At 37.4% G+C, this 20,881-nt stretch overlaps 2 protein-coding genes across 4 annotated transcripts; one reads left to right on the top strand and one right to left on the bottom strand.

Moving 5' to 3' along the window:
• Positions 1-280: 280 nt before the first annotated feature.
• On the top strand, positions 281-1,605 carry LOC148861412 (Chaperone DnaJ-domain superfamily protein). 2 transcript variants are annotated; one of them, XM_088985849.1, is made up of 4 exons: positions 281-589; positions 684-735; positions 814-881; positions 952-1,605. In XM_088985849.1, exons 1-4 carry the CDS (start codon positions 461-463, stop codon positions 1,462-1,464), a joined length of 762 nt encoding a protein of 253 aa, XP_088841975.1. In that variant the 5' UTR covers positions 281-460; the 3' UTR covers positions 1,465-1,605. The 2 variants fall into 2 exon arrangements, with proteins under 2 accessions (XP_088841975.1, XP_088841976.1); XM_088985850.1 differs by having other exon boundaries at positions 331-589; positions 977-1,605.
• On the bottom strand, positions 1,585-11,909 carry LOC148861411 (pumilio homolog 24-like). 2 transcript variants are annotated; one of them, XM_088985851.1, is made up of 6 exons: positions 11,258-11,909; positions 10,036-10,537; positions 9,722-9,943; positions 9,506-9,626; positions 8,330-8,441; positions 1,585-2,383 (listed from the first exon to the last, which is right to left on the bottom strand). In XM_088985851.1, exons 3-6 carry the CDS (start codon positions 9,782-9,784, stop codon positions 2,341-2,343), a joined length of 339 nt encoding a protein of 112 aa, XP_088841977.1. In that variant the 5' UTR covers positions 9,785-9,943; positions 10,036-10,537; positions 11,258-11,909; the 3' UTR covers positions 1,585-2,340. The 2 variants fall into 2 exon arrangements, 1 of the variants encoding a protein (XP_088841977.1); XR_016113209.1 differs by lacking the exon at positions 9,506-9,626.
• Positions 11,910-20,881: the final 8,972 nt, after the last annotated feature.

Below are 20,881 nucleotides of genomic sequence, written 5' to 3'. Positions count from 1 at the left end.
CCCTAAGATTAGACAGGTGGCAAGTTACGGCCCCATGGAACCACCTACGTGTCCTATGTCCCCGGACACAGCTCAGCAAAATCTTCATCGTACTCGCATCTATCGGTTAACTAAATAGACGTGAATGAATTGAATTTCAATATTTCATAGATTAAATCGAAGGTCCAAAGCCATACTAGAATATGCCACGTGTAAAACCTAACGGTAGCCTCTCCGGTTTTCGCTTGTTCCCATGAAACTCGTCCACTTTCAAATTCTAATCCGCAAACCATGCACTAGTGATCTCCCTGTAACCTTAACCGCTCCACCTTCTTCTTCTCTTTTAAAAATCAAAAGAACAAGCAAAACCAAACTTCCTGAATTGCTCATCTCGCTCTCTCTCTTACTCTCCTTCTCTGCTTCTCCTTGACCATTTTAACTCCATTCTCTCTCCTTGACCATTCCAACTCCATTCTGCAAAATGGTCATAGTGAAAGAGGATTTAGATTTCAAGTCACGGTTAGTGACAGAGATCTGCTTCATCTCTACCCACTCCAATGGCTGTAATCATCGTCGCCTCCGCTACATAGATTGGTATCGTCTTCTTCAAGTAAGTCTTTATACGTAGTCTCTTCTCATAGATCTCGATCTTTCTCTTGCTCATTTTGAGTTCTTGGTTGGTTTTCTATGGAGTCATTCGATAGGTCGAAGAAGATGCAGATATAGATGTTATTAGGAAGCAATACCGGAACCTTGGTAGGTCTACTTGGTCAAATTAATATGTACAGACAGTGTCCTCTTTTTCCTTTCTGGTGAGTTTTGTTTTCTGTGCAGCTCTGCAACTTCATCCGGACAAGAACAAACACCCCAAGGCTGAAGTTGCATTTAAGCTTGTTTTAGAGGTAGGTTTTTCTTTTGCACGTTCAGAATGCAAGTTTATTCGCTTCCTTAATGAAAGAATTCATCTTTCAGGCATACACATGCCTATCTGATGCAGCAAAAAGAAAAGCTTTCGACGCTCAGAGATGGAAAAACTTCTGCCCAGAATGCAACCAAAGCCTGCACAGGGCTTGCAATGTTCCAGGAAGATCAGATACTGAAAAGCCTAGAAGATTGGATCCCAGATGCTGGAGTAGATCCAAATCCAATAATAAAATCTTGCAGGGTCTTAAAGAAGTTAGAGACAGATTCAAAGAGGAAGCCAAAGTGATAGAGAACTGTCTGAGAGCCTATGAATCATCTAAGAAAGAGTCTCCGCTTTTCGATCCATCTGAACGTCTCTTCCAAGATTATCCACACCGGAGAACTCGGATCTACTACAACAAACATGAGGTCTTTGGGTACATGCAACCAGAAAATCTTCGGAAACATGACCACAGAACCACAAAGTGCAAGCCACAAGGAAACTCTTGGAGATATGAGGGCAGGAATGAAAAGTGCGAGTCTCCCATCTATGAAATCAGATCAGAAAGGAGAATGTTATGAAGCAAATCGGCCTGCATCAATTCTAATTTTTGAGGGAGTAAATATCATGAACAGGTGTTATCACACAAATTCAAATGTCATTGAATCATTTGAAAGAAGAATTTCTAAATCACCCAAATATAAACAAATCCCATTAAATTCGTGTTGACTTGCCTTTATCTCATTAAATTTCACCAAGATCCCTCCTTTCATCAAAATGAATAAACAACAAAATTTGCAGTTTTCAGTCAGGCATCTCGGTTCCTTTCCATTAGGGAACAAAAAATTTAACTAAATTATTATACATTTGAAAAACTTATGAGTTATGACCCACGTATGACGTAACTGAAATTCAAGTTATATTTAATACATTGCTTTGCGCCAAGGCCATTTCGTGCCTAAAAGGACTCTATTCTTTGTGTATAAGGTTCCCATTGATGAATGACCTTACTCAACCTCATAACCAAATGCACGTAAACCAGTCAACCGCCAGGGCACCTGCTTGTTTCATAGAGATAAGTCGGCCCCCTTACTTGGGCAGTTCTTGCAAGTTGACCTTGTTTCCCACTGAACTTGGTTTCAGGGATTTTTCAAAATGCCACCATCTATTCAAAGTCTGCAACTCAGGTTTCACCAAATCTTGTAATTTGAAATTTGAGGATTCCAGAAACGCAGACATAATCTTGCAACTGCAAATGGCATAACACAACCCAAAAATAATTACTGAGTTCAAGCATTAATTTGGTGTAGGCTTGATATATTTGCACAAGCCCATATTTCACATTTCCCTTCCAGAGTGTTTTTTTTTTCCTCCAGGGAGTGGAGGCAAAGGCATTCAATGCCAGTTTTCTAATGGTAGGCTTGAGTGGAAATTCTCAAGCCCCTCTTCTGATTCCTCTATTTTGGCCAAACAACACCACCAGCTCCACCAATAGCCCACCTGCATATGCATTCAGAGAACTCGTCTAGTTATTTTCTTTTTCATATTTTACAAATTTACAGTATATAACATCAGACCAGGTAGAAAAAAAGGTAATAACTGATGCACTAAAAATAATAGGGAATGGTTCTGCCTTTTGGGTTGTTTAACAAAGACATTTAAATCAAACAGGAATCTTCCACATGGCAACTTTAGTTGGTGGCAGAAATCTTCTTCTCCCCCCTCTATTCATACAAAACAAGTTGGCGTGAAAGAGCATGCCTGGTGTTCAAAACATACCTTTTAATGAACCACTTTTAATTAAAAAAAATTAAATTTCTAGATGGCTATTATCAATTCAGCAGGGAACCAATTTGGAGCTGATGCGCACTGCAGGACAGTGTCAATCAGACACTTGAAAATGCTTAGGTGTCAATAGGTGTCCAACATGGAAGCTCTTAAGCCATTCTGTGATTCAAAAGTATTCTCAGTCTCAACCTCTTCCTCCATGACATCGACTCTTCTAACCATGTCCTGCTCTACCCCCCATGACTCAAGTCATTGTGTGATCCCAAGTAAGGCTGCAACTTAGGCTGGGTTGGCCCGAACCCAACCCGAAAAAGTTGGGTTGGGTTGGCTCGGGTTGATGTTCGGGTTAGGGTTAGGGTTGAAATTCATGCGACTTTATTTCGGGTTGGGTTAGGGTTGACCCCTTAGCCAACCCGACCCAACTTGAACCCAACTTTATAGTACATGTAATATATAAATATATGTTATATGTAATATATAATATACGTTGATTTGTTTAGATGCATGATATTTGTATAGCCCCCACCACATAGTATCATGTATTTCTTTTAAGATAATCACTTCACTTAATCCTAATAAAACCTTAATAACATTATTTTATGTTTTTTTGAAAATTTTATTCTTCATCTCCTCTATGTTGTTTGCCACCCAAGAAAGATCTATCGTAAGTCATAACTCATAATAAACTATAGTCATTTCTAATTCTGAATTTTGTACCAAAAGAACAAAAAAAAAAAAACGTCAACAAACAAATACTAATGAAATATAGGATTAATATATGTAGTGAAAGTTGAGTTAAGATCTAAAATTGAGAAATTCTATGAGGTTTTAAGGGATGGGAAGAAGGCTGGGTTGGGCCCAACCCGAGCCCAACCCAACCCGAAATTGACTTCGGGTTGGGTTGGGTTAGGGTTGAAGGAATTTAGTTAGGGTTAGGGTTAAGGTTGGGTTGGGTTAGGGTTAGGGTTGGGGTTTAGAAGTTAGGGTTGGACTAGGGTTGGCCTCAACCCGACCTAACCCAGCCCGACTTGCAGTCCTAATCCCAAGTCATTGTGAGGCTCAACCTCTCCCTCCATAAGACTGACTCTTCTAACCATGTCCTATTATACCTCCTCTTGGTAGCCTACCCTTTCAAAGCGAAAGTCAAGGGGACTCACCACAACCAAGGCCTAGTTTTCAACCCCTACATAAGGTAAGCCATTTCCCCCTTCAACCTTATCAACACTAGAGAACTTCTGCCTTGAGTAAATCAATAAACCCTTTGGGATTTTCCTAAGCCCTGTGTTGCCCCTACATAAGGTAAGTCATTTACCCCAACAACCTTATCAACACCAGAGAACTTCTGCCTTGAGTATATCAATAAACCCTCTTGAATTTTCCTAAACCCTATGTCCAATTAGACATTGGGAAATTTACAAAGGTCAATAGACATCAGTGTTTTAAAAACCAACCCAGAGGCCGAACCATTTTTGCCTCTGGTCACAGCTCACCAGTTCGACCATCTAGGTCGAACAGGTCAGACTATGCCATGTTAGCATCTACATATTTTAAGTATATGTATATTTATATACATATATGTGTATATATGTATATATATGTACAAATACATATTTTATCAATAAATAATGTATAATTATGTTTTAGATATGATTTATGTATTATTTTATATTTATTTATGTTTTTTAATTCAGTTTTTAATTTCTTTATTTATAAAAATATTAAAAATTGCAAATTGAGGCCAAAAAAGGGTTTTTTTTGTGCAAATAGCAGGGCAAGGGGAGGCATAGATCTCAAAAAGTTACCCAAAATAAAAAAAAAATATCATCTCAATCGGACATCAGAGTGCAAAGTTATGGCCTCCCAAAGTTTGCATACACAATTAGTATGCAACCCGCGACCCGGTCACCGGTTCAATGGTCCAACCGTTCGGGTTGAACGATTTTTTACCAAGTCAAAGGGTTTTGACCTTTCTTCAGGTTTTACTCAAACCAGACCTAGAATCTTGATCGGGTGACAATTTGAGCAGTTCAACTGGTCGGGTCAACGTCAGGTTGAAAGCACTGATATACATTATATACACCTGACATCTATGTAATATATGTACATTGTATATAAATTATTTCTATTATGAATAAATTCATTTACATACTCTATAAGAGAAAAGCAAAATATCATTCATGAGTACATTTTTTCTATTTGCAAGCAAGGTTTAACATATTGATATGTATTGCATTGTATTATGTGTACCATATAAGGTCACCGATACTTGAAATAATGAGAGTTTAGGAGCTTTGAATGTTTCAGATGTTATAAGTCATCCTCAGTAGCTTATCTGTCAATCATCAGAACATTTTTTTTTAAGTTAAATATCCACTGTTTGAAACACAAGGTTTAACATATTGATATGTATTGCATTGTATTATGTGTACCATATAAGGTCACCGATACTTGAAATAATGAGAGTTTAGGGGCTTTGAATGTTTCAATGTTATAAGTCATCCTCAGTAGCTTATCTGTCAATCATCGGAATATTTATTTTTTTTTAAGTTAAATATCCACTGTTTGAAACACAGGTATGCAATTTTTTTCAAAAGTAGATATTTTAAAATTTAAACCTTGTTTGCAAGCCCAACGAAAAAGATTAGCTATAACATATTCCTACTTCTTTTTCTCCATTATAGTGTATGAAAAAAAAGAAAGATAAAGAATATACTCTCCCCCCACCAATCTTATTCACCTCCTATTCTCTGCTAGATTGTCCTTTTTTCCAGTTTTCTGTTTTCAATTGGTTCTTTGCTCTCATTAAGGTCTGGGTGTAACCAGAAAAAATCTTGCTGTTACACTACTTTTAAACCACAAAAAGATTGCCCATGCTTTGGTTTAAAAGCAAAGGTACTGATATCCTTTTGGGTAAGTTTATTTATTAGATTGCAGTTTGCAGTCATGCAGTGCACAAGTGAAAGGAGGGAAAGCAGGGATACTTGATACCCACTTTCTGTTTAAAGTATTCCCTGATTAAACATTTTTCAAGTAGGGGTCATCATTTCTATTCGAACCTGACCCACGATCACCCCTAATTTCAAGAGATATTTTAGAAGTAGTTACAGTTCTCAACTATGTAAAAAGTGGTTCTGAATTTTATGGACCATGGTTCAAATGTGTTCCTTTCCTAGTTCTGAGAAAAAATGGATTTAAGTGGGCACATCCCCCTAGGGAACTTATATGGCTACTAAGGTTCTAATCAAAGGAACATGAGAATTTAATATGAGGATGATTACCTACTTTCTGCTAAGGAATTATTAATCCAAATATTGTCTATGGATCCAGTAAATAAGCTACACTTTTTATAATAAAAGAAAAGAAATTGATTAAATAAAACTAATAAGGTACAGAATATGGAAGAGGTGACAAGATAGCACCCAAGCCCAATTCTTACAAAGCAAGGAGTATTTTAAAAACAGCAGAATTATTAGATAATAACTTGTGTGGGCATCTTCAAGGTAGACCAAAAGAAGGATTCAGATTTTTTTTTTTTTTTTTTTTGCACTTTCAACTTCTGGATGCACTTGAATCCAGTCAATGATCTTGTCATCAACTACATATTTTGATATCGTTCTCTCTACAACTATCTATACTATATAAAGTGGGTGCTTACCTCAGGTTCCATGCAGGTCATAAAAGTTAAACCCAAATACCATATATCATATATGGTTAGTACTCATTTTCACACGTGCATAGCACATCTCGGATTTGGTGCAGGTGATAAAGTTAAATTTGATTTTATAATGTGAACTTATATCTTTACCCTTAATTTGCACATGTGCATAGCATGTGACCTTAGAATAGTACTCTTAAGATAATTTTTTTTAGTATTCTTAAGATCATTGAGTGCCATAATTACTAAACATACTCGTAAACTTTAACTTCATAAATTCCAGAATTTTGATTGCCAATTTTCAGTATTTTTGTGGACGAGGGAGTATCAACCATCAATCTTTGCCCTGTCAAGTCTATATACTCTATAGTCTATACATGGTACAATTTGAAAGCTGCAAAAAGTGTGTGCACATGCAGTCATTGAGGACAGGGAACTTAAGGTTGCTTAGGAAAGTTCACAAAAATGGCTAAAAGGTGTTCTGTACCAATTGATGTAGGAGTAGGCATTTATGATATCCAGAGTGTAATACCTGTTTCTTGAAAAGAATTCAGTCTAGGGTTTAGGGATAAGGGATTGACAATGGACTTAGAAATACATATAACATGGAATTTAAGGCTAATAGGAGGGGGCAACTAGATCTAGAAGGGTTCTGAGTTGAATTTTCAGCGAACTACAAAAATCCCTAAAGGCTTTAAAAATAAAGAAAAATCACGAAAATTGTAATGAAGGTTTAGAAGGGAGTAATATGAGTTGGTTTTGCACAAAAGGCCAAAAAATTGTTCTCATCAAGAGAACTCAAGAAATTCTAGAAACTGAGTTCCCACAATCCCCTTTTACTAATGTTTCACTAGGGCAACTTAGGGAGATAAATTTCTTTCTCTAATGAAAGTGGAAACTGGGACTTTGTAGGAATGTACCTGGATCAATAATCCTCTAATTAAGCTAATAATGATATTTTCCATAGTTAATGATGGCTAATCAATGCTGAAGTCAGAAAAATTACCAACAAAATAAGAAAGAAAGAAAGAAAGAGAAAAGAGCCTGAAATAAGAATAAGAATTCACTCAAAGGCCAAAGCATCAAATATGTATTTCTATAGCTTAAAGATAATAAAAAATCCATAATTAGCTTCTTCTACTTAGGGCCCATTTTGGAGGGCTTCTGGATTGACTGAGCTGCTTCAGAGAAGCTACCTGAGATAGCTTCACCAGAAAGTCGATTTTGCAGCTCATGTAAGCCTATTTTCAGCTATCCAGTTTTTTTATCAAATATGACTTCATGGAGTTCCAAGTTTTTCAGATCATGTAATGCCAGGAGCCACTGCTTGAAAGCCCTCCCAAATGGGCACTTAGACATAGGCTTTTACTAGGAAAAGTGAAAAACTCAAAATTAATATTTTTCCATTTAACAACTCCTAAACTACCCAATTAGCAACCATGAAAATGTAAACATAGCTTACTAATAACTGGACTAATTGAAACCCAACACATAGCCCTCCATAAACAATAAGCAAGTACCCTTACTGCCATAAAAACAAAAAATTATTTATTCAGGGAAAATCCTTTTTTAAACTTGTTTTCTCCTCCATCAAAAAGAGGGAAAGTGATATGACTACAATCCCTAGATTAACACAGCCCATCCAATTGCAACAGAACTATAGATGAGACGGGTATTCTGGAAAGGTGAGAGGATATTACTTTAGGCTTAATAAAGATTAGAACTAGGAGGAATCCATAGCAATGGTGTACACCAAAAGATGAACAAGAACAACATACAAGTGATAGGAAACCAATCTGGAGTCTGGACCCACTTTTAAGCATCATGTTTATCTCCAAAAGAGACATTGTTGTGGAGGATGAAATCAGAAATTCTAACCAAAATGATATTTACATAATTCATGGATGTACAAGCCTAAGAGAGTAAAGATCATGAATAGGAAAAAATGTCATGCAGAAAGTTCAATGTAAATAGTAAAGTATCTCAAATAATTGAACTAATACCTGCTTTTTTGTTGAAACCAAATCCTTAGAAACTGAAGCTCAGTCAGATACAACTCCAACAGAAGGGCTTGTTTCTGAGATGCATTTCCCAACTGGTGCACATGATCAATAACTGTAGTAGAGAAAAAAAAATAGTGGCATAACTGAAGGGTTAAACCATTAAATCCCAGGAAAAAAATAGGTCTTGTAAGTAATTCATGAGAGAAAAAGAAAATTCTCCTTTTGTTCTCACTAAACTTCACATCATGCTTTCATAAAATTTATAATCAAGTAATCCTAAACAAAATGCAGTTAGTGTGCCAAGTTTCTTTTCACTTGAAGAGAATTTACTTCAGCCATTGTGTCTTTGAGAAGCTCTTTAGGCAACTGTTGGACAGCAGGTGCTGTTGGGATTTTCATTACTGCAGATGGGAGCATCCTATGGAGTTTTAGCAGTTCCATAGGTGATACAGATTCGAATAAAACTGAGGCAATGTCCCTCCTTATAAGCATTCAAATTGGCAAGCAATGACACCATTTCTCATTTTCCATTGAAGGGATTCAACCAATGTCATAAGATAGAGTAGCAATTGTGGTCAAGGTCATGGAAGTTAGCACATTTTATGATGAGCTAACAGATATTTCATCAATTATTCCAATCCCAAAAAACATAGATTTCAAGGTGAAAACTCAATCTCCAAAGATCTTGCAAGGGATGATGTCAAAAGGGTTTCTTTGTAGTGATAATTCTATCCTTGCCTAATTTTTGTTATCAAGAAATGGGGCTCCAACCCATATTCTGTATAATGATGTACATCCTCTTTTTCATACCACTCTTTCACACGAATTAAAATATAGCTTTATCTTCCCACAGGAAGAAATATGTAAGAAAAGTACATGCGTCGTCATACACATTCAAACGTACACTTATATGAATAAACACCAAAGAAGGTGACTCTGAGAAATGAATGAGTAACATATGAATAAACACCAAAGAAGGTGACTCTGAGAAATGAATGAGTAACAATTGAATGCACCAAACATTTATATGAACCAGCAGGTCAATTGCCTACTTCCAACTACTTTTTAGAAGCTGCAAATAGAGGAATTTAGATGGCCTAGCAAGGACAAAAGAAACAAGTTTTCAGATAATGAGGTTCTTCAATATCTTTACACTTATGCAGAGTTGAAGAATACCATTATCTAATATTTTCTTCACTAGGTTTATCGCATAAGTGTTACATGCAAGTGTGATAAGTTGTCGCCGGAGCTCCTCGAAGACAGAATCTCCATCTTGTGAACAATACTTAATGAAAATCTAAAGAGGAAGGAAGGTAACTATTACAACTTAATGGGAACAGAGAAAAAAGCTTTAAATCCAAAAGGGGCCTGCAAACAACAACTGGATTGTACCTGCAGACTGCAGTACTCGGAGGCAGCATGAGAACCTGCAATTTTTTTATATTTACCTTTCATCTTCTGTAAGGCTTTACCCACCAACCTTCAGAGAGGGGCGGGGAGCAACAAGAAGAAAAAAGAATCAACTATGCTTGGCAAATTGAATCTCTCTTCTTTGGCAATATTATGGATTTATGGCGCCTCATCTTTTCCCAATTCCCATAGAGATGCGAGTTTCTGAATCGAAACAAATTAACAACAAGAGGAGCAAGTAACTGCCGTCCAACGACCATTAGCTTTAATATGAATTTTGGGGTAACCTCACTTACCGGAACGAGCGGTGTTTGGAGCCGTTTACTGAGAGCTGTCTTCTGAGCAAACAGGTAATAAATTTTGATGTTGCATCTACATTACTACATAGGAGTTTTTCAAGAGATCGGCTTCAGTCAGTGCAAGGTTTGCTTCTACCCGTCGAACAGGAGACCGGATCTGTTCATCACACCTGCCGCCTGTGAGGCGCCTTACACGCACATCCTACCATGCGTTGAGAACATCTCCCGTACTCATTATTTATTATTCACGCGAGATGGTCCCAATGCACGGTAGATGTACCTGTGAGCCGCTCATTTGTCAGGAGATCCCACTTCTTCGAACAGCCTTTACAACCTTTCACCACAAACATCTGTATACTTCGGTCATGGGAGATATTCCGAATGCAAGGCTTTTTCAATGCCATGTCGCATAGAGATCTGCTTCTCACACCATGGCGCGTCACACTAACATCGTTGGCACATCTCGTGTGTGAGTTCACCTCTCTATTAATGTTGTTGACTGTGAGTATCAGAAAAAACCGGCTCACTTTGCCATTTGAACTCATATTGGAGTCACGCCATAATTTTGAAAGAATTTTTTTTAATGACTCCAACATACAAAGCACTAGCTAAACCAGTCCCAAAAGGTCTCGAATGGGAGAGGAAAGGGGTTAGTCACCCCTGTCCAATAGATGGGGCCCATATATAAATATTAGCCTACGCTATATGAAACAAAAATAACCAGCAATATAACTTAAATAAAAGATAACTAAATAATAAAAGGAGGTTCGTTACATGGAAAAGAAGATTAAGCTGGCTCATTAAGGGGTTTAGAAGCTAATCCCCTTAATGAATTTAACCAGAGATAACTAGGTAGATTCGGCTGATATCCCTGTCAAAAACCAATTAATCCCAATTATCAATGCAAACACCTACATAAACTCTGTAATCATGCCTGAGAAAATAACCGAAGAAGGAAAGAAAGAAAACAAAAAAACATCAACCTGAAGTAAACCCTATATCCATACAAGAATCAAAACTGAAATTGAACAAAACTAACATCATCAGACCATTATCCCTATTAAATCTCAAAACGAGCACAAGAGCATATAGTAAATTTAGGCCAGATTGGGTTGAAGAGCAGATCTACCGGGGTGGATCTAATGGAACCTACTCCATCGATGTGTCTCCCACCTCTAATCTTCTCTGATAGAAGCAAGAAAGTTGGGTTCGCAGTTACCTAAGTATGTATGGCCGATTGCTGATTACAGAGGGAACACAGAGATAGATGTGAAACTTCAGGTGGAATGCTGAGAACAACAAAAAACGAAGGCAGTAGAGAGCTTAGGCGACGACAACAGAGTGACTCTGGTTCAGGTGACGGTGGCTGAGCTTTGACTCTTCTTCGTCGTCTTCAGATGTAGAGAACAGGAAAGAAAACAGGGAAGATTCAGCCCTTTTCAACTTCAGGTGCTCTTCTCTTGACAGACGCGGAGCTGCTGCCGGTCTTGCTCCGTTGCAACGAAGAAGGAGGAGGAATCCGGCGATGACAGACCTTCGGAAATGAAGAAGAGGAGGGGAAGAAGGAGAAGGGAGAGAGATCCAGTGATGGGATTGGTGATAACGGACCTTCGGAAATGAAGGAGGAGGAAAAGAAGAAGAAGTAAGAGATCCGGTGGTGGTGGGAGGAAGGAAAATGAACTGCCGCCACTGCAATTCGTTGCAGAGGCGAGGCGTCAGTGAGAAAATGAGAGAGAGGGTGGAGGGGAGAGAAGAAGAAGCATAGGAAAAAAAAAGAGAAGAAGAACAAGAGAGGGAGAGAGCTGTGCGAGATGGATGCCTGAGATGGGGAAGTTTGGCGCCTGAGATGGGGAAGAAGGTCAATTGTCATTAGGACGAATGAAAAGATTATATTGCATTTATATGAGATGAAGGCATTTTCGTAATTTTTGGTAATTTTGAAAAAGTTTGGTCAAACCGGGTCAAAGGGGTTAGGCCGGATTTTTTGTTCAATGGTGGGGATTTTGGGTCAGAAAATGGAGGGTTGAGATGGGTTTGACCGTAGATGGGGTTTTGTGTGTGAGGGCCAGTGATATTGGTTGAAATGGAATCTTTTTAGATGAAGCGGCAAACTAGGGTATAGTTTTGAATGAAATTTCATAGGGTGGGGTTTTTGAACATTCTGAGTCGATTGTGGGGTTAGATCGGCCAATTGGACCTGGATCGGGCAGATTTGGAATCCAATCAATCTGAAGCCTCAAAATAGAATTTTTGTGTGATCGAGGGTAAATGAAGGTGTTTGGGGCCGAAATGTCACAGGTGGGCATTTTGAGGGGTCTGGGATTTGATGATGAGGTCTGATCAGTCTTAAAGGGTCAAGATCATAGGAGTTTGGGTCAATGATATGTTTCAAAATGGAATCTTGATTTGTTGAAGGGACAAACGAGGGAATCTAGGGTTGAAATTTCATGGAAAGGTGTTTTAATGTGTGCGGAGTCTAAACGTGTGGTCTGATCGGTTCAGGTGTGTCAATTTCAAGGTAATCTGGGCTCTAGGTGTTTAGGCTGATGAAGGAGGTCGAAATGGAATCTTCATTTGATGAGGGGGTAAACAGGGGAAACTTAAGTTGAAATTTTAATGGTAGGTGTTTTGAGAGATCCTGGGTCTGATGGTTGTACTTGATCTAATGGTTGAGGTGTGAGTGCGGGTCGGTCGGGGCTATCGGATAGGTATCGGGCAGGTTTAATGGTGGATCTGAGGGCTTCTGAGGTAAAATTTGGGTTTTCTAGGTTTTTGGGTGTTTTAAAGAGGTCAGATGAGTCTGATCGGGTGTTTGGGGTGAATTGGAGGCTCAGGTGGCAGACCGAGCAAAAATCGGGTGCTAACACTAACAACATTAAAATTGAGAAAACACCAAAAAAAAGTATTTTCTCAAACACATACAAGGCGTGGTTTGGAAAAATACACAACTGTTCTCTGAAATGTTGCTGATGTGACACTATTTTTAAAATAAAAGGCATCCATTCCATGAGACCAAATCTGCTCCTCACACCTGGCGCCTCAGAGGCGCCTCACACACATCCTATCATACATTGGGAATATATCCCATACTTATTAGTTATAATTTATGGGAGATGTTCCCAATGCACGATGGATGTGCCTGTGAGGCGCTCATTTGTGAGGAGCAGATCCCATCACCCATTCCAAACACCAGTTAAAATGTGTCACATGTTAGTACTGTTAACCAACATTAGATGGTAGGTAAAAGACAAAAATACCCTTAAGGTTGATCGATCAATATTTGTTATGTAAAGCTAACCATCCTCACATTATTTTTGGTATTTCCCATCAATGTAGAACATTGTTGTTGCTAGGGATGACAAATTTTTGCTTGGAGGATGCGTTTTAGGATGGGGATAGGTTTTGGGATTCTACAATCCATACACATACCAGTAGGGTATGATATTAGGCTAAACCCAATCCTCCCTTATCCACATATTATTGAAAAGTATATAAACTTTATGTATAAGAATGGCAATGGGGCAGGGTGGGGCCAAGTTTTGCCTGCCCCATCCTCGACCTCGAACTTAAATGTCCCACCCCTAAAACTTGGCGGGACTAGAAACCCTAACCCTATCCTTGTCCCTGTGGGTAACGAGGATCTCCGAGTTTGTCCCGCCTTGCCTCATTAATTCCTACTTGTATACATATAAAATTATTTCTTTTATTTTTTTTGAAACCTATGTAGAGCTATTTTATAATATGTAATATAATATTATAGTATAATCTAGAATATTATAATATAATATAACATATATTAATAGTTATATATAATGTTATAATATAATATAGTTAGGGCGAGGTAGGGTGGGGCCCCATGGGGGTGGGTCAAATTGTCATATCTATTTATGTATTAGGTGTTGAATTTAATAATATTTTGAATTTTATGTGACTGATAGCTGATAGTTTATATGCCTTTTACATGTTTGTTTGTATCATTTTACTTATTTATTGGTTATATATGACCAGAAATAATAGGAAATTAGATGTGAGCTCTAAACCCAACCCGCTCCTACCCTTGAATGCAGGGAGGGAAGGGTTGGGGGAGAGTTTGGATTTGAGTTTGGATTCTCAAAATCCAAACCACTACGGGTTTTGGGACATGTATGGATTGAGAGGTTTAGGGAGGTGGGTAGGATCTATAATTTACAAAACCCTCCCCCAATCCTATCCTGTTGTCATCCCTAGTTATCACCGCTAATAACATAGAGGTTTTTTTATTAATCTTTTTTTTCAGCTATTCACATGAGAAGAAGGGAGTTTTAAACTTTTGTCATTTCTAAAAAAGATGAATCATTGTTGCCATTGCCAAGAAGAAAATCAAGGTGAAAAAACACATTTGTTCTTCAAATGAATGCAATTTTAAACTTGATTTCATTCAAAACCTCCTTCATCAAAATCTTAACTTTCTCAAGAACCCCGTACCATGATCTTGAATAAAAAATAGGGAACAACTCTAAGCTTCAATGGTTTTGAAAAAAAAGGATTAAATGGTCTTAAAAATAATGAGAATGGTAGTTATGGCATTTTTTAAAGTTTTAAGTCACATATCATGTGCTATAAATAACAGATGGAATGCTAACATCAGGACTAAAGTGATAGTTTTTTTTTCGAAACTTAAGTATTGTAGTGGCATGTTTTAAAGTTATGGTCATGATTTTTAAAACTAACCCGGTGATCAAACCGGTCAAGGGTCCAGTTACTGAGTTGAACGGTCTGACTGTTTAAACCGAATGCTCGGCCCATTCTAACAGAAAAAAATTCAAAAAAAATAAAAAATGATCAAAACCATTCGAACAGTTAACCACTCGATTCAGCGGTTCGTTGACCAAAATCAACGGTTTTGGGGGGAAATCCGGTTTTTGGGGAAAACGGAAGTAGTCAGGTGACCGGTTCCCAATTTTTCCGGTTCGGTCCAGTTTTGAAAACCATGGTTCTAGTACTAAAATGAGACTATCCACAAAGGACAATATACTAATCTATAATTTACCTTTGACTTTATTACATCTTTGCTTGCTCAAAACTTAAGTGTAATGTCGCGGTTGTGGCTGACTCGCTTCTCTTATTGACCCCTTGTTTCTATCAAATTTTGAAATAAATCCAACATCTAGTATTTATATGTTGTGATTTCATCATTCTAGGCAAAGGCAAAAAATAGCTTAGAATAGAAAGAATACAAATACAAATATGTATAGTGCAAATACATACAAAATAATACAAAATACAAGGTTTTACAATCTACATATTTGAATCTAATAGACTTGCAAATTTCTTTGTATAAGCATTTCGTTATCTATTTAAAAACTAATGCATCTGCTATAAAGGTTATCTCCAAGGGCATGCTTGTTTTTGGGTAAATGTTAGGGGTGTTCCCATTGACCAACTTTCTTAAAACCTAATGTGCCTCCTATAAAGGTTATTTCCAAGGGTATGTTTATTTTTTTGGTAAATGTTAGGGGAAAAGTTGGTCAATGGGAAAAATTCAAAGTTCTTTTTTTTTTTTGCGGATTCATGCAAGACCCAAAGAAAAGTTACTTTCCTTGGGTATCCACTTACTCGGGTAAGTGATACCCTACTCCTAGATGGATAAGTAACTTTCCCACCTGGGGAAAAGTAGCTAGAACATGATGGGACAATATTGTCCCTTCAAATTTTGTCTTTTTAAGGATAAAATGATCATTAGCTCACTTAGATGGAAGATAAAAGAATGTAAGGCTTCATTTGGTTTGTGGAATGGGGATGATAAAAAGGGAATATTCTTTTTTCTCTCGTTTGTTTCAAGGGAAATAAGGGGATGGGATGAGAAAAAAGTGGGATGCAATATCCCAAAATTGTGGAATCGGGGTTGCACCAAAACTGTGCAACCTCGGTGGAAAATCTCGAGAAAACTTGAGTTTCTTCATCTTCATCCTCTGTTGCACCACTGTCGCTGCTGGTAACCACCATCTTCTTGGGTTTGCAAACACAAATCGGAGCTTAGATCTGAGTTCTTGGCAACCACCATCTTCTCGGGTTCGGAGACACAAATCGGTGCTTAGATCTAGGTTCCTGGTAACCACCACCTTCCTGAGTAACCACCATCTTCCTGGGTTTTCTGCCATGGTAGAACTTAGATCTGGGTTCGTAGACACAAACCGAAGTTTCACTCATGGAGTTCTCTGTCTCTCCCTCCATCTTCCTCTTCTCTCTTCTCCCTCGTAACAATGTTTTCCCTATATAAAACCAAATAATGGAAGTGTAATTTTTTACACTTTCCCATTCGATCCCATCCCATCTTTTCCCATCCCACCCAAATCTTCCCACAAACCAAATGAATGAGGCTCAAGTTACACAACAAATATAGATGGAAATGGAGAGTTTTTATTCTTTTGTTAAAAGGCATTAAGGCATTTCTATTTATGATTTAAACCTTCTTCAATGATAAAATACAAAGTTTTGTACTCTATATATTTGTATTTGTACTCCTTCCAAACTAAGCCATGGATTTTGATTTCGATTTCAACATTCTATTTTTTTTTAGGTACATTTTTCGCCTAGACAGGATGTGTGTGAGTGTGTTATCATTTAAGTATACATGCATTTTGTGGATTTTAGCAGCATCAAATCCCTTGTTTGTAGGTACTATAGGTTTCGATTGAACGAATTTATTCAAAGTGATTTATTTTCCTCTTCTCCAAGGGCTCGTAATTCCCCTTCTTTCTATGTTTCTTCAAAGTAGCTTTTGCACAATGGCATCTGGCATTACATGAGCTTATCAGAAACTTGGAAAGTTGATAAATCATGTTTGGTGAAAAATCAAAAAGTCGAAAATCAACTGTCGAATAATGAAGCCATCTTAGATAGCATATCCAAAATGATTCAGTCAATGCAACTCAATCAACACATAAGCCTTCAAAATGGGTTCTCGTGAATGTTAAATAGATTGGCTTGACATGCAGCCTTGAGGCTTTTGACGTATTGATGAAATGATTAATACATTTTTCTTATTTCCTTCTTCTTGCTCACCCTTTCTACATTAGTTCAGATTGTTTTGGTTTAGACTTGAAGGGATATGGTTATTTCAAATCCAAACCAAACACTGCATGTCCAATTCAAAAGCTTCTCAAATGCAACCAGTTGTAGATCAATTTTAATGTTAGGGTAAAACAACAACCTTAACCCTTACAATCATCACCACTGTCACCACCTTACCATCACCTCTACGGGTGCTAGTAACCACTATGGCATGTTGTCTATATTCATTTATCTTCTTTCTTTATGGGATTTGCTACAAATATAGCAAACAAAATCAACAATCCAATCACAGACTCAATGCAGCCGTAGATGATGAATTTGATAAAAACCATGCATCTATGCGTCTGTTTGGCATTGTTGTCATTGCTCCAGCGTCTGTTTGGCATCGCTACCGTTGCTCCAGAAAACGGTGACACATTAGCGCCATGTCAGAAAAAACAATGCTCCAAGAAATGCATGTTTGTTTGGAATGATTTTTCATAAAAAACGGTGCTCCAAGACATGCCTTGGAAATTGACAAGGTGTGGTTTGGAGCAATGCCGAATTTGGTGTATACTAGAGTTGCAACTCGTTGCTGCCAATAGGAACATGATGTGGCAGTGATAAGGACATGATGTGGCAGTGGATAACAGGTACCAGTGCTGAAAACGTTTTCCTAGAGCATTGGTACTAAACAGAAAACGTTGTTGTTGCTCCAAGAAACTTCCTATCTGGAAGCAATGTTTCCAAACAGAAAAAAAAGACACCATTTTCTTAGAAAACGGTGCTTCCAACCCACACATCAACAGGTTTTGGGGCAGGAACAGGCTGGGGGGTTTAGGGAGGCGGGTAGGGTCATGAATTTACTAAACCTTCCCCAAACCTGCATGTTGCCATCCCTACTTCAGATCATGATGAAAGTACAAAATGTCTCTACAGTCTTTTTTTTTAAATGACCCATGCCGCCCCTTCTTTTAAACCCATTTTGAGCCCTAATTCGACTTCTTTCCTATTGAGCAATAGAAGAGAACACCATGTTTTGCCATTATTGCATGTATCACGTCTTCTCCAAGTATTGAGGACATTGGTGATGATGGTGGTGTTCTTTGACTTCTATAGGATGAAGAGGAATGAGGAGGGAGAAAGAGGGAGAAGAGTGAGAGGGGAGTAATCACCACTGGTTTGATGTCATGATGACTATGACAAAGGGGGGGGGGCAGATAGAGGATAAGTGGTTACTAGTAGTTGGGGCTCTTCTTTTGGGGAGATCAAATTTAATAGCTTGGGCAATTCAAGTCTTGGTTCAATGAAGAAAAGTAAAAAATGAAAGATCAATTGGGGAAATCAAGTTCTATTAGTTTCTCTTAGTATTTTAGGAGATTTCAATGCAAAATGAGCCAATAAAGTTCTTAGTTTCACTTGAATATCAAGTGACTTTTTTTTATTATTTTAATTATAACATCTTAGATTTGTTATTTTTCTCATTTCTTTTCTTAATGGATTTATTTTCTTTTTATTGATTTTTTTTTACATAGACCAATTAACCGAGTTATTTTCTTTCTTCTAACTATTGAATGACCATAAATCTAATATCCAATTATATGAATGATTCTTCATTTGTTTGCTTTCTTTCAAACTGGTCATTTGAAATATTTGAGAAAATGATATTTTATTTAATACTTAACAATTGAAACTTATTACTTATAAACATTTATCTTATAGATATTTATGCCTTTTATCATCCTAACTTAATATATTATATGATATTTTTATCAATTTATAAACTTTTTTGATAAGCATCTACTTATAAATTTTAATTAATTTTATTTTTAAACTTTTAAACTTATACATGCAATGCCTTGAGGTATAAGCCTCACTCGCGTTTTCAGACCATTATGCTTCAACTCGCCTTTAATTCACCCATTCTTGTTTTCTTCTACCCACGATTTATCTTCACTTCTTATTTGGGGCTATTAATTTTGGTGGATAATTAACCGACACCCTTTTCTAGAAATCACACCATCTACTTTTCTTTTTCTATTGACAAATGGTACCCAAGAATGTTGATCCATATAATTAACGTCTCTATCCAATCAATGCATTATACTATGCTTGCCTTTAATTGTCCTCTATTTTAGCAATGTTAAATCAATTATATTTGCTCCTCACAGAACATGTCTCACTTCGAATTCACAGTCACAATCCACCTTGTATTGGAAACATTTCCCCGTAAATAATAAGTACAGGTGGCGGTGATGTTCCTGATTAGGACATATTGTAAGGTCGATGTGAGGCACGCTCTGTAAGAAGCCGATCCGGACTTTAATTCAATAGTTATAGTGGCATTTGTGTGGCAAGCCCAGATCTAAGATACTCAAAAGAAAGAATTGGGATCTGCTTCTCACACAGATTGCCTTACATTAACCTCACATGCACATCTCACCATACATTGGGAATATCTTTTGTAAATAATAATGTATAAACATAGAAAATGTTCTCAATGTATAGTGTGATGTGCATGTAAGGGAGATAGGATATGCTCCTCACAAATGGGTGCCTCACATGCATATCCACCATGGTAGGATGTGCCCGTGAGGCGCCATGTGTGAGGAGCAGATCCTATCTCCATGTAAGGTCAGTGTAAGGCGCCCTACGTGAGGAGATCTGATCTTAGAAATAACAACTCAGTGGGCCTATCGGGAAAGAATTTTCATATTTTCATTTGATTGCCGAGCCTTGGGAAATTGAGAACTGCGTCGTAGATCCAATCACGACTATATCAATATATGATAAGTCATCTTATCGGCCGAGTGTTGTTTTCTCATAGGTATATGAATATAAATTCTCATAGAGAAACAACTTTTGGGTTTTGATCCAATCACGACTATTTATCGCGATACAAAAAAAAAAAAAAGAAAAAAAACTCATTAAGAAACCTTGTTTCTTTCTTTTCTTTGTTGTTATATGAAAGAAAGACATGGCAACAGTTTTGTCAGTTGCCAAATTCCACGATTTTTTGGTGGAGATCTTGATTTCAAAGGGATATTTAGTTTTGCGAAATTTTGTTCTAATTTTTCGCAAGAAATTTTAAGACTGTTATTGTCCACTACATAGCTCAATGCCTTATTTTTCTTGCAAACGAATATTTTATAGATGGAAAAGTCGATGATGCCGACATAATACCAGGAAATCTTTGACCAAATAAAACACCTCATGAAATCTCACTTTTATGACATTGGTTATATGCTTTTTCCGTATTATATGTCTTTCTCGCATTATAGTTTTTTTTTTTTTAAAATGACTCTGAAAAGCAAGATTGCTTTCAATATATACCACCTGGTTATATTTACATGCATATGCCAGATTATGAACAACTTCATTTGTATGTTGATATTGATGATGTGCAATCTAGTCTTGCTGGAATATAATTTGAACGTCTGTTTGCTATGTGGCCGGTTGAATGATAAGAAAGTGGTATCAGAGGTCCTATGGTATTTTATTTGGTGTAGACACTCCGATGCTTAAGTTAGTAAAGAATTTTGTATAGAGCTAGATTGTTTGTAAGTATGAGAATATGAGAGCTAAATTGTGCGTACCTTCTGAGGTTGAAAATGAGACCTTTATATAGGTGTTCTTTTGCGTGGGCTTCACACACTGCGTCTAAGATGTCCGAGAATATGTGGCTGACTGGTTTAAAGTCCTTAGAGGTAGTGTCACACATAGACCAGGCTTTGTGCCTTATTTGGTTTCCTCTAAAACATTCATTGTAGGAGCTAACTTCTGGAATACCCTAGAATGACGGGATGCACAC

Source organism: Nelumbo lutea, chromosome 4 (genome assembly GCF_056320005.1).
Source record: "Nelumbo lutea isolate HS-2025 chromosome 4, American lotus-T2T, whole genome shotgun sequence".
Classification (NCBI taxonomy): domain Eukaryota; kingdom Viridiplantae; phylum Streptophyta; class Magnoliopsida; order Proteales; family Nelumbonaceae; genus Nelumbo; species Nelumbo lutea.
Note: the sequence above shows the minus strand (reverse complement) of the source record. Positions and strands in the feature narration are given on the sequence as shown.